The following is a 14,011-nucleotide window of genomic DNA, read 5'->3' on the forward strand; positions in this document are numbered from 1 at the left end:
ATTTACAGTCTACACATTTACTGCTCAAGAAATAGGTGTTAAACTCTAAACTCAGCCATATGTTGTAAAGCTCCTGCAACCATCTGGGCTCTGACATTGGCAGTTTTTCAGCTAGATTTCAGGGTTTACAGTTTATTGTTAAACAATAAAGTAAATCAGGTCTAAATCCTGAGATGATAAACTTTGGACTGTTGATCTCACAGAGAAAGGTATTTACACTGCAGAAGGCATTGATCAAAATTCCATTCAGAGAACTTAATGCCAGAAGGAAAAATAGGTTGGTATGGGTAGTACTGTGTCCTTCAGATGTTGAGAAATCTGATTTGCACAGAACCAGAGTGGTCTTCAATCAAGCCTTGTCATATCTTGCAGAACCCCTCTGTAGGGAGATTCTACCAATGCCTTGGTCTTTAGAGGTCTTAGAGGATTTTCTTAAAATAATTCTCTAAATCATTTCTGTCATCAAACAAAAAAATGCTCACATGGGAACTTGCTGCTTTACTTTATGATAATGACATGCAGATGCTGTATTATCCATTCCAAGTGGGAGCTGCTGACAGGCTCCTTTAATGCAGTTAGACAGCTAAGTTTATTTGGCTAGCAAGGGATATGTGCAGCACCATGCAGGCTGGAAATGAAGTTGGATGTGCAGGCCTGCACCTTCTCAGGTTATGTGCATCACTAGCAACTTGATCGTACAAGTCTTTTGTTTAGGATTGCTATAGTAATGTTTTAACAACCTCGCCTTCAGCTCTGCCCTCTGATCTAAGGTCTGAGATTGATACAGTGTGGGCATGATGCACTGAGTCAGACTGCTGAAGTGGCAGATGATCTGAGAGCTGTGCAGGTTTATTGCAGAGTCCTTACTAAGGGGTAAGGCAGAGGAACAAGGGGGTGAAGTCAGGGTGTTTCTTTCAAATCCTGTTGCTGAATGAAAAAGAGGAGGAGAGGCTCGTGGCTGCTCAGTGACCGGACAGATCAAGGGCTGAAGCAGAAGCTGACCCTTCCCCACCAGTGATGAATGCTATTCCAGTAATGACCCTTACGTGGTCTCACAGGGTTTGGGTGAGCACAGGCAGCCTGTTCCCAGGTGCTAGGTGTATTAATGAATAACTGCTTTATTTTTCACACTTGTGGCTGATTATAGGCCCTGTAGTGCTTGAGGACCCCAAGGAAGGAAGGCCACTTAGTGCTTTGGACGGAGAGTGAGATGGTCTGAAGGTCTCTTAAGACTGCTTTTGGGTCAGTGAGGGGGTCCCAGAGACCACCAATGCTGTTCACTGGGCTGCTGGGGATTTATGCATGCTCAGACCTGTTAGTGGCATTTGCCATTGTGCCCAGACCTGGCCTCCCACCTCCAGGATTGCATGAGTTCTCCAGGCTTTGCCTGTGGCACCCTGAGATGTACCCAGTGTGTCTGTGGCAGAGGGCGGGGCGCTTTGTGGATGGTGCTGGGAGACATGGATTCTGCAGGTCACTTGGCCGCCTGCTTTGGGCTGACATCGCCTCCCGCAGCCCTCATGTTGCCAGCCTGTGTCTGGGCAGAGCCGAGTCGCGCATTCGCGTTCGCGGTCGTGCAGCGCGTTGCAGTGCTCTTTGCTGCCGTCATGCGTCCAGAACTCGGTAATGCAGGCACCTGCCAAGCGCCGCGCTGTCCCCGGGCTGCACGCTGCTGTCCAGCGGTAACGGCAGTGCGAGGATGATGCCTCTCGGTAAGAAAATACTGCAGCCGTACCAAATGCGGAACTGCAGCGCCAAGGCCACCGCTGAGTTAACTGAGGCCTTTCGGCGAGTGTGGGGATGTCTCCTGCTAGCTGCTGCAGGTTCCGGGTCCGCTAGAGTCGAGCCAGGTCAGGGCCGGTCCAGGGTGTTACTCGGGAGCTGATGGGAAGGGAGAGGAGGAGGCAGGCAACCCCTCAGGGCTCTGCTGCCGAACCCCTTCCCACCTCGCCGGAGGTCCCCTTGAGTCTCTCCCCAGCTCCACTCGCCCCGTGCAGCTTCCCCAAGATCCAGTAGCTCCTCTGAAGCCTGTCCCGTGGCCCCTGGGCACTCCCAAGCCCTGTCCTGATGTGGCAAGCTAGCCCTCGATGTGTCTCCTGCAGAAGGAGCTGGCTCCAGTCAGGGCAAGCTAAAGTAACAACGATGTTGTTTCTTCTTTCTGTCTTCCAAAAGCTATGCTGAGGATTAGGTTGTCCATTCTTCTTATGGGGATGCTGCTGACTGCACCCATGGGTCATCTTTGCCTGGCCTCACTCTCCCTGCATGAGGAAAAAAATGGAAAAGAATGAAGAAAAATAAGCAAAGTGATTAATCAGCTCAAGGACCATCTGTGTACACCAAGTATGGGCACTAATATCAGATAAGGAAGTGTTTGTTTAAGGCACATCCTTAATTTTTTCTGGAAAGCTGGCAGAGTTGGATAAACATTTCAGTGTCTTGAGCTGACTGAATACCATAGGAGGATAATGTGAGGAAGGGGATGCCACTCGCCAGATGACCACCACAGACCATGTGCAAGCAAATAAGTATTTTGCCAATGCAACAAAATGAAAATATGCCTGCATTAAAATATATTTGCACAACCTTATGAATGTGTAATAAGTAGGAGGAATAATGGTGTTAGATTAGCATTACTATGTAAAACTCATGTGTAAATAACCACTGAGAATCCTCAGTGATGTGCAGGCTTTGTGGAAATATCTCCTAGTATCTGTCACTGAATCAGCTGAGTCTCCTCTTTAAACAGATCTTTGGTTCCAGAGTCTTTTATTTCAGGCAATAGTGATGTCATTTAGGGGGGTTGGTGATGCAGCAGAGGAGCAGGTGAGTAGGGGATGGGAGCATTCCTCCCAAAAAGGTACTTGCAGACCTAAATGACTGAAAATTTTTGGGAAGGATTAAAAAAATATTTAAAACAGTAAGTATGGGTGAAAGATGTTGAAACAGAGGAAAAAAAAAATCTCTAATTTTTATGTCGATTTTGAAAAATCATATTCATGTATGTATTATAAAGGATTTCAAAACAAAATCTCCTGTATCTACTGTATTGTGCAAAGGATCGGAGAGATAAGAAACTGTTGCCGTGGAGTTGGCACACGGACATTGGAGCCAACTTGTTGCTATGGGGTTGACACAAGCGTAGCGGACCCGCGCGTTGCTTTGGGTCGGCGCTTGCGCAGTGGGACCAAACGTCACTATGGCAGCGGAGCCACGCGTTGCTATGGAGTCGGCATCAGCGCCGTTGTGCCCTGTACTGTCGCGCTCGCTGCTGCCACCAGGTGTGTATGGTTAGGTAATGCAGCTGCTGAGCCCCGCAGCTGCCAGACGCTCGTAAAGGCAATCGGTGCAACGGTGCCCTTCTGCCGCCGCGCTCTTTGGTGCCTCTAGGTAAGGAAGCGCTGCGACCGTCCCGTATGCTCGGTACTTTGTATTCTTTCATGATGCATTTTTCAGCTTTAAAAGGTGCTCAATAGTAGTTTGGTTGAACGTAATAATGCACTATGTGTATGGTAGTAATTAAGCAGAGTGACAAGAAAAGTTATCAGTACTCTTTGAGATATGTAGAAATCTCAAGGGTATTAATTTAGATAAGCTCTTTGGGACTTAAACACTAGAGGACTCAAGAAATGTTTTTTGTTTGTGTGTTTGTTTTTTTCCCCCACAAGGTTTTATCATTACAAAGGCTTGTCTTTTCAGTAACGCTTACATTCACCTCATAATCATCCTTAAATGACACTGTTACAGTAATAACAGAAGAATGGCAGTGCATGAACAAAATATCTCCTTCCTCATGCAATTGTAAATGAAATAAATACTTAGAGTTATGACACAGCAAACTCTGTTTAGAGTGAAAGTTACACTGCTTTTCTTTTGGGGGCTGTAATATATCATTCCATTCTGCTATAATAGTATTTACTGTGTTGTTAAATTTCTACAGGATGAGGCACTTAGTCACTTATTTGTTGATTAATGACAAATGTTGACTATATTGTCTCACTGTCCCTTCTTAAGAACATTTCCTACCATATTTCAGATTCAAACTAGGAATTAGTTTGAACAAAGCAACTGTATTAACAGCCTAGGACCATTATATTCAACCTAGCTGAGCAGGTAAAGCACTTCAGGTAAGAGGAGGTCAGGATCACGCTTCTTCCTTAGCTGTATTTGCAGCTGAACATTGCTGGTTCTGAAACCTGTGCTACCCAGTAAATCACTGACCTGTGAATAATAGGGAATAGACAATTCATAAATATTTCATGAAGTTAAAATAAAGCTATTGTTGTTGCCAGAGTGTTGCTTTATGTAATAAAATTAGATACTCTCACTTTTCTATAAGTATTCATTTAGGAGTTTTAAAACTCTTGATAAATTTACATATGGTAGTATATCCTTGTGGCCCACCAAAACTAAGTTTTAATTTTAGCAGTGCCCTCCTCCCCCTCTTCCCCCACCCCAACATCCCAAGCAGACTCTTCCATATCCTTTGAATTTTGACAAATTTTGAAGTGTGGCTTTATTAAAAGATACTCCCATGTCAAAATCAAATTTGCCTATCAGTTCTCTCCTTTGTGTTGAGTATCTGTTTTCTTTAGTAACAGAGTTGAACTTTACTTCTTACTAGGTTTTGGAAATGACACTGGGACAAGAAGTGCACCAGATTTAGTTTGTTTGTTTGATAACTAAGGCAAGTATTTACTGCATTCCAACTATTAGATTCTGCTGTAGCTTATGGGAAGAATCTACTTTACATGGTATGGAACAATGCTGGTTTAAATTATGTATTTAATTAAGAGTCTGTGGAGTAAAAGCAGTTGGGTTAACCCACTTTAACTCACTATTACCCTATAAAGCTGCTGCAGATGAAAAGAGTGACAGAAGAGTAAATGGAGGTAAGACTGCAAGAAAGCTACAGAAGAAGGTCATCAAACGACCAGAGCTGGAAAAAGAAAGGTGAGATTAGGGTAAAAAGCATTTTCACTTTTGTCATGTACTATTGCTTAGGTCAAGATATGGTGAGAAGATCCTAGGTGACCTCTGCAGCATTTTAGATATTCCACACACATGTGAATCAGTAGCTGTTGTAAGAAAGGGCTGTGGAAGTGGGGCATAGTCTAATACTAAGGAAAGCAGATGATCTGCTGCCTGAGCAGTCTTTTACCTAGAATTACTTATAAGAGAATTCATTCAGAGGTAGAGTGATTGCTTTCAGCTTGTCACACCACACCTTCACATCATGTGAAGGAAGATGATGAATCCTTCATGGAGGCATCATTCCTTACTGATTCCTTGGGCTGTAGAAACAAGAATATTTTCTCAGTATTCCCTTTAATAGGTTTCTATATGCCCTGATTGCAGCCATAAGCTTTGGTATTTCATTTTCCAGTGATAGTATGCTTGAGTATGCTTGAAGTGGAAGTCAGCCAAATATTAGGTTATGTTTGTATCACTCCAGATTCTTTAATTTTCAAAGACAAAGATGAGCTAATTACTGGTGGCTTCTGCCTTTGTAGGTAGTGTATTATTCTGTATTACTCACTAAACAAGAATATTTCTCATAATAAATGTCAATCTGACTGACACATGCTAATTCTGATGTACAGTGTAAGACATCTCAAACAAGTGCAGACACCAGTGTTTGGTGTTGTCACATTGCTCATAGTTATTTAAACATTAGCTCCAATGGATACTCTGTGTAAACCTGTTTTAAGCAGGCTTTTGTTTAATGTGCTGATGTGTGATATTAAAAAATTTGCTTCCTATCACTTAGGAGAAAACTCCTCTCAAATCTAGCAAATCTCTGTGGAAGAGTGTTACACTGGATTTAGGTCAGTCCATCTGTGGCTCTCAGAGCTACTGACCTTGGCAGATGTGGGCTCCCTGATTTTGTAGCAGTTGTCTGCTCCAGACCCTGGAGACCTTAACACCCTGAGCCATAGGGCTGTAGTCTGTATGATGTGTTTCCCAGAGATGCAGAATCTGGAAGATCAGGTTTCTCAACAGCTCTTTAGGCAGGATTGCTGAAAAGCTGTCCAGAAACCTGCCTGGCTTCTGCTGCAACCTGGCCAGAATTGAATCAGATAAGTTTTCTTTGCCAACCTGCAAACCCTGACAGTGTAAATTCTGTTCTTCTGATTAGCTTTGCTGAGACAAAATTAGTTTGAGATTCTGAAACACAGAGAAATGTGTTGACCAAAAGCATTGAGGTTTTGGAGCATTATGCTTATAAATAGGAAATACAAGCATGAATTAATTTATAATTTCTGTGTACTGCTTGTATACAGATAATTGAAAAAGACTCCAAGAAAGGCTTATGAAGGTTTGGTGCCAGGTATGTGCATTCATTGTGGTTTACCCAGCTGCCAGAGCAGGATGACCTATACCAGATCACACTGGAACACATCCAGTAATTAATTTGATAAGTAGAAAGGCCCTAGCCAGGGAAAACAGAATATGCCATTAGATGTTGCTTGGTGAGAATTTAGTGCTACTGTATTATCTGATTTCAACAACACCTCAGATTTCACTTTTCTTATGTGTATATATAGCTCAATGAATTTGGTTATAAGTTATATAGCAGATGTTTCTGACTGCATAAGTGCACCCATTCACATGGACTGTTGTAATCAAGACGTTTATTCTAGCCTTCTTGGACTTGTATGTACCATACTATGCTTAACAGCAGGAAGGGTCTTTGAGCTGTTTGAAATAAACTGGAAATTAATTTTTACAAATTCTGAAAGATATTGAAAATACCACCAGGTTTTCAGTTTTGGAGGAAGCATTCTGCTCTTAGCATGACAGAAGGTGTTTCTTGTACTCATTTGACCGTTAGTTTCCAAGAAAAAAAAATTGTGAAGTGTGATGAGAAAGCTGCAAGAGCTAGGAAGGATTAGACAACAGCAGCTGTACTCCTGAATAATTTAGGTTTAGTTTGCAAAATTATACGGAAGAGGATTATCACTTATACTTGCACTTGAGAAAATGGAGCTGTAAGAGTTGTTATAAAAAGTGGCAATGTGCAAACCATCTGAAATAGCACAGGGACTGTTGTTTTGGGCTAGATCCTGCAGATCTGTGTGCCAAGACACTTGTAGAATCATGAGTGGGAAGTAAATAGTGTAGAAAGAGCTTCCTTTGTCTAGACAGGCAGGAGAGCAGAACTCTTCGAAGTTTCAATTGGTGCTTGGGATAATGTCTGTCAGATGTACCAGAGGGGACATATGTGTCGTTTGGCTCTAGAGGGGTATATTAATTCTGTTATAGTTATTTATAGTAAATGATCCTAGGGGATGGAAGTCCCCTAGGATCATTTACTTTCTCCTTCTTGAAAGTCAGCTATTGAGTACGTGGCTGTTGAGAGCTTCAGGCATAATTGGCTTTTGATCAAAAGCAAAGCAAATTTTGCCCCTTTTGCCTGAGCTATCTTGCCCTACAGCTACAAGATATATGTAAACCAGGAAGCAACCCTTCTCTCCTGCCTGAGCACTTGCAGTGCAGGTCCATAAGGCGAAGTGCAAGCTTTTCCTCAGAATGTTTCCTCTTTATCTTAAAGGAAATCTGACTTGTAAAATGCAAATTCTGCATCAACTACTTGACATAGCATTTCTTTTAAAAATTACATCAATACTATAAATGACTAAGTTACAAAGACTGTAATTCAGTAATTTTCAAACTTTAATGATGATGCTTAGTTTTACTGGTTAGTTTTACTCACTTATACAAAAATCACAGTGTCATTTAATAAATGTTGGATTCTATTTCTTTCTCTTTATTACCAGAAATGTTTTCTAGTTAAACTACATTTTGCCTAAAAGATTTCTTTCGCCTTTACAAATCTGGGGGTATTAGGGAGCTGATGAATCATGACTGGAGATGTAACTTTAGGCCATTGACGCTGCTCAAGTGCAACCCGAGGATAAAAGTGGGATTTTACAATAAGGACCTGTCTGGAAATCAGCAAGAAAGTACTTTCAGCAGACAGTCAAATATCGGGAAAGTCTGTTCGAGACGCGCAGCAGACCGTGGGACACCACCTGTGTACTGATGCCTGGGGTAAGGACGAAGAACTTGGCTCCTGGGGAAGGTACGGTGCTTGGGGAGGTAGAGCAGGCGGCGGTATCATTACACAAGGAGGGTAATGTGGGATAATGGGCAATTAACCCATCAGGGACTTCTTAGTCCAGATGCACAGAGCGGTGTACTCCACGCGCGCTGCCTGCCGCGCCCTGCAGCTGTAGTACCAGCCCCAAGCCGGGCGCAGCGCCCGGCCCAGCGCAGTGGCACTGCCTCCCGGCCGCGGCCCTGCCCCGCGGCCCCGGCCCCTCCCCGCCCGCCCACTGGCCGTGCCGCTGCAAGGAGCGGCGGGCAGCGCCGCGCAGCCCGACGGAAACCTGCGCCGCTTGCAGCCGTCATGGGGCCCCACGGAGCCCCGCGCGTCGCCGGCTGCCTGCTGCTATGCTGGGCGCTGGCCGCCGCCCGCGCCGCCCCGCGGAGGAGACCCTCATTCGAGGGGCACGTAGCAGAGAACCGCCCGGCGGGCACGCGTGTGCGCGGGCTGAGCATCCCCCTGACGCGGCTGGGGCCCGAGCCCTGGTGCGCCAAGGTGCAGGGGCGCCGCTGGCATCTGCAGCTGCTGGGTGAGGGCCACGCGCACTTCCAGGTGTCGCTGCATGCCCGCACCGCCCGCGTCTGGCTGCGCACCAGCCGCCCGCTGGACCGCGAGGCGCGGGAGCTCTATTCCTTCCGCCTGGGGCTGTGCTGCAAGCGCTGCCTGCCCCGCGGCTCCGCGGCCGCCGAGCTGGCCGCGCTTACTGTCCGCGTGCTGGACGACAACGACAACGCGCCGCGCTTCGTGGGGGCGCCGCGCGGCGGCGTCACGCAGCTCCGCGTGGAGGAGACGCTGGCGCTCAGGTCCCAGGTGTGGCAGGCGCGCGCCGAGGATGCGGACGCGGGCGCCAACGCGGAGCTGCGCTACTTCGCCCTTCCGCGCAGCGCGCACTTCTTCGTGGTGCCGCGCAGCGGGCGCGTGCTGCTGGTGCGCTCCCTGCTCCACCTGCGCGCGCCCATCCCGCTGCGCCTCTACGCGCGGGACCGCGGCCGCCCAGCGCTGCTCAGCGAACCCCTGGAGCTCGAGGTTCTGCCGCAGGCCAAGCGGCTGCCGTCTCCTCCCGCCGCCCGCCGCCGTCGGCGGGCCGTGCTGCCACCCGCCGCGCCCCTGACTCTCTCCCTGCCCGAGGACGCCCGCCCGGGCAGCCACCTGGCCACACTGGCCTCGGCGCGCTTCGCCTCCGCCTGGTTCGAGCTGGTGTCGCCGCCCGTCGAGGAGGCGCCGGTGCGCGTGGAGCGGGACAGCGGCGAAGTGACGCTGGCCGCGGTCCTGGACAGGGAGGCGGCGGCCGCCTGGGAGCTCGTCGTCCGCGTCCAGGAGCGCCGAGGTAGGTGTGGACGTGAGGGCACGGACTTGTTTCCACGGGACGGGTAGACTCGCCGACTTAGGCTGCCCCCGCGGGCGTGGGCTGTCCTCACAGGCACAGGTGGGCCCGCCGACCCGGGCTGTCCCCGCAGCCGTGGGCTCCTGTGCTCACCCTCACAGCTGCAGCTGCAAAAAACCACAGGGTCTTACACAGAGCAATGGTCTTGTCCCATCAGTAAGCTTGAGGATGTTTTGCATTTCAAGGAGTAACACATCCGTCCCCAAGTGACAGCAAGCACACAAGGACAGTTTAGCATCATCAGGTGTCATATGCTGTGCTGTGGAACACATACTTGAATCTTGTAGATACAGGTTGAAACACCACAGGTGCCGAGAATGGCACAGTTAGTGTATATGAGCTGTACAGCTCTGTTAAAAAGCTTAGAGCACTAAGGTGGTTGTCAGAATTCAACTATTTCACCTGTTAAAATTCTTAGTCATTAATGAGCAGCATGGAAAATGTGGGGTGTAACCCGAGTGTTACTTATGGTGTATGCATGTGGAGATAAAGCATGTCAGATATACCACAATATACCATGATTCTTACACAACTGTTTTCTATTAAAGTATTTCCTGCAGCTCTGATTCTGCAAATGCTAAACCTGAAGCATGCAGCTGGAGTCACTGAGTTTTGAGTCATTGCTGAAGTTAAGCATGTTTGGCTCAGAAGCACAATGTGAGTTTTTGCAAGATTGGTGCCTTTGTGTTTGTTTGGCTGCTCTTTTTGAAAGAGTGAGGAGCCCAATGTGCACCACTACCCAACAGGTTTATGCTTCAAATTGTCATCTCTCACAGGGTCTTATTCTAGTTAAATAAGCTAATTTAATTAATCTCTGGATGATTACATCTATTACTTTTTACATTTGAATTGTCATCTTGGTTAATATTTCTCACCTATGAAAATATCGCCTCGTTTAAGCATATTTTAAAGTCACTGGCTGGTGGATATCCACCTGCATTCACTGTGCCTCTTGTTATTTTCATGTTAATTTTGATTATAATAATGTTGTGAAGATTGTCTATAATGTGAGCATTCTGTAGAAAGTTGTATCAGCAGAAATGAGTTGGTTGGTTTGATTCCATCTTGAAAAGGTTTAGAAAGGGGGTTGTATGGTGTGACCTTGAGTGCTTGTGAAAATTATTAACTTCTCAGCAGTGCAACTGCTCAGAGTAACTTCGGTCAGCCACAGAGGAATGCAGGAGGGAGAGATGAAAAGCTTCCCATTACTATTCCTTTCCCTCATCTCTTCTGCTTTCTGACTGAGAAGCAGTCCATAGGACTGAGGCAGTTTATTCCTTGGTGTCTGTAAAATCCCTGAGGACACCTGCAGGGATTCTAATTAGTGCTGGCAGTTTCAGTGACATGGGTACTCCCCCTGTGAAGCAGGCTAGGTCACCAACTCATTTCACTTGGGTCCTGAGGAATGACTCTCAGATCTTTCTCTCATTCTCACTTGGTCTTTGTCATCCCTATTGCTGCAGCATATTGATGTCAGTCACTTGTACTGGCTTTACACCGTATTCTGGCTTGAGCTTTGGCTGCTAACCAGGAGGTTCATAGACCAATTTCCAAGACACAAATGCCTTCTGTGTCCTATCTTCACTACTCAATCTTTAGAAAGGCTACATGCCAAAGGGGATGTCATTAGTAAGAGACAGTGACAAAATCTATTGAGTCAGGCTGAGTGTGCTTCTAGGATGATCATCTGCTGTCACGTAGCTCAAGTTTCAGCCTTTTGTTGGTGTCACAGCTCCCTCTGTCAGGATCAAGAAGATGTTAGAAAAGTGGTAGCTAACCTTGCCTCTGGTTACATTTGGTCTCACCTTTGTGATGGGTTTTACTCTTATCTAGTCTGAATATAGAAGTCTGAGGTAGCCTGTGAATCCATCATGCCAGAGACCCAGAGACTTCTTTGCCAAAGCAAAGCTTGCTGACCTACTTAAAAGAAAAGAAGAGAAAGTAACTAACATTTTTCAGATTTTTTTTCATCACTGTGTAGTTTTACTAAATAGTATGGAGTGTTTTCCACTAGCCTGATATGTTAGTGCTAGTGGTATGAAGTAGTAAAATAGTAACTCAGAAGTACGAAATTAGGTAGATGACAATGAGTTTGGGACAGTACAAATGGCATACTTTAGGTGCTGGTGATTGAAGTTTAAGAAATAAAAATACAGCTAAAGGCTAATAATGACTCGACCCCTTTAAAAACCGAAGTTACAGAATGCTTACCTTCATTTTATAGAAGTTACAGTACATAGGTACCTGAAACATATTTATAAAGTTGTGTCTCTTTCTTTACTTGCAATCCAAACTTCAGTAATGTGAGGAAAGGTAACCAAAAGGGTGGCACCGGAGTAGAATAAAGATGGCTAGCAGAACTAGATGTTTTCATTACTTTGAAATTAGGAAGAAGATTGCAAGAACTCTAGGAAAAAAAACCTCCAGTATTTACAGAAGTGAGCTTTCAGGGTGAATTAAAGTGTGGAGGTAGTTACACTGACTTTTGTTGTGAATAGAAGTGTGAGTTCAGGTTCATTCCAGTTTGTTTGCTTTGCTTTTAATATTTGCTGGCCTATTTTACATTGTGCATAAGCATAAATATCCCAGCAGCTCTGGTTTTATGGTGTTACAGCTTGTGGTATCAGATGTTGATTTGTGTTCAAGTGGTATAAAGTTGCATTACTTCCTTTAATGTATTTCTCATTTTCTACCCCCCTCACCAAATTCTCGCTGTCTGGCAGCTGGGAATTGAAAATCAATTAAAAAAATGTAATTCTGGTGTTAATCTGTCCTTCAACCCAGGCAATAATGTCAAAGACAGGACAGGATTTTTAGGTGGTTTAGTACATGAAGCCTAGACTCTTTGTCCTTTATTTTTTAGAGTAGTCTATTATGATCCATTTATATGGTGCACTTTATTATCTAAAGCAATAAAGACTGCTTAAAAGCATTGTGGCACAAGTGGTCCTGATGCATCTCTAGGAAGAAAAATGGATTTCTCCCCCTACCCCCCTGATAGCTCAGTCTTAAAATAGTATCAAAAAGACCGGGATATGGTAATAAGGCAACATTCATCAGTGTTTCTTCTTAGTTTATGTGACAGCCTTCACCCTTTAGTTCATGACTGTGTCCCATGACTGTGTAAGAGATGTCCTGTTCCTGAGTTAATTTTTGTTCCAGGGAGCACAAAGGTTATGTAACAGGGTGTGTGGTTATTTTTTTTCTCTTTAGCTAAAATAAAATTTTAAGTACTCTTCTGTTTGCTTCCTCTCAATTCTGTCCTGCATAATCAACATGGTGGTGTGTCCAGAGCTGATGTTCATTGAAGTAAATGCTGTTCCAGATGCATCCAGGCCTTAAGCATCTCAATATTTGAGTAACAGTTGTACTTTCTTAGAATAAGGCTTTCCTCACTCTAAGTTGCAGGCTGTTGAAGGTATGAGCTAACCTAGCTCACCCTGCTTGGGATGGAGAGTAACTACCAGTGTAACGGATTCACTCCTCCCTATGTGGAGTGTTTCTTAGAACTGTAGTGTGACATAGGCTTGGTCCTAGTATGTATTTTTCTCCATCAGGGATATCCTTGGGGGGCATCTGCAGCATGAACAGTTCTTTGGCATGCAGGGTTGGGATTTTTGGCAAAGCTGCTGGTCCAATGTGACAAATGGATGTTGACTTGCTGAAACATGTCCAGAGAAGGGTAGCAAAGTTGGTGAGGGGTTTGGAACACAAGCCCTATGAGGAGAGACTGAGGGAGCTGAGGTTGCTTAGCCTGGAGAAGAGGAGGCTCAGGGGAGGCCTTATTGCTTTCTACAACTACCTGAAGAGAGATTGTAGCCAGGTGGGGGCTGGTCTCTTCTCCCAGGCAACGAGCACCAGAACAAGAGGACATGGTCTCAAGCTGCTCCGGGGTAGGTTTAGGCTGGAGGTTAGGAAGAAATTCTACAGAGAGAGAGTGATTGCCCATTGGAATGGGCTGCCTGGGGAGGCGATGGAGTCACCATCATTGGAGGTGTTTAGGAGGGGACTTGATAGGGTGCTTGGTTGCATGGTTTCATTGATCAGGTGGTGTTGGATGATAGGTTGGACGTGATGATCTTGGAGGTCTCTTCCAACCTGGTTTATTCTATCCTATATCACTACTATCACTGTTGTCATTACCAGTATGGGTACATGCAGTAGTTACTTTTTGAATGGACATATTTTTGGTTATAAATTTAATGGTTTTGTCCTTTTTTTTTGCTTGTTGTCTTTTTAAGCTGTGGGTGCCAAAATAAGTCCATACTTTCTTTGGTATTATTTTTAATAATTGAAATAAATGATTATTTTGTGCATTTTAGCACTACAATAAAATTAACTGCAGTTTGTGGAGGAAAGGGTATGGAGCTGGTTCTGTTTGTTCGCTGTGCACTTCGTTTGTGGCCACCTTGAGAACTGAAATTACTTTGCCTGGATGCTGAATGGTAAATGCAGTCTGGAGAGCTGAACCCGTTTATTTGAAATTGAAATAGGGTCCAACAGTTTTCCATAATTTACAA

At 45.3% G+C, this 14,011-nt stretch overlaps 1 protein-coding gene across 1 annotated transcript in view; it reads left to right on the plus strand.

Moving 5' to 3' along the window:
* The first annotated feature begins 8,359 nt into the window (after positions 1 to 8,359).
* Positions 8,360 to 14,011, plus strand: part of LOC104307854 (neural-cadherin) — a 59,365-nt gene continuing 53,713 nt past the window's right edge. The window contains exon 1 of the mRNA XM_054169936.1: positions 8,360 to 9,434. Within this exon, the coding sequence (XP_054025911.1) occupies positions 8,411 to 9,434 (1,024 nt within the window). The 5' untranslated portion in view covers positions 8,360 to 8,410. The remainder of the gene's footprint in view (positions 9,435 to 14,011) is intronic.

Source organism: Dryobates pubescens, chromosome 19, assembly GCF_014839835.1.
Source record: "Dryobates pubescens isolate bDryPub1 chromosome 19, bDryPub1.pri, whole genome shotgun sequence".
NCBI lineage: Eukaryota > Metazoa > Chordata > Aves > Piciformes > Picidae > Dryobates > Dryobates pubescens.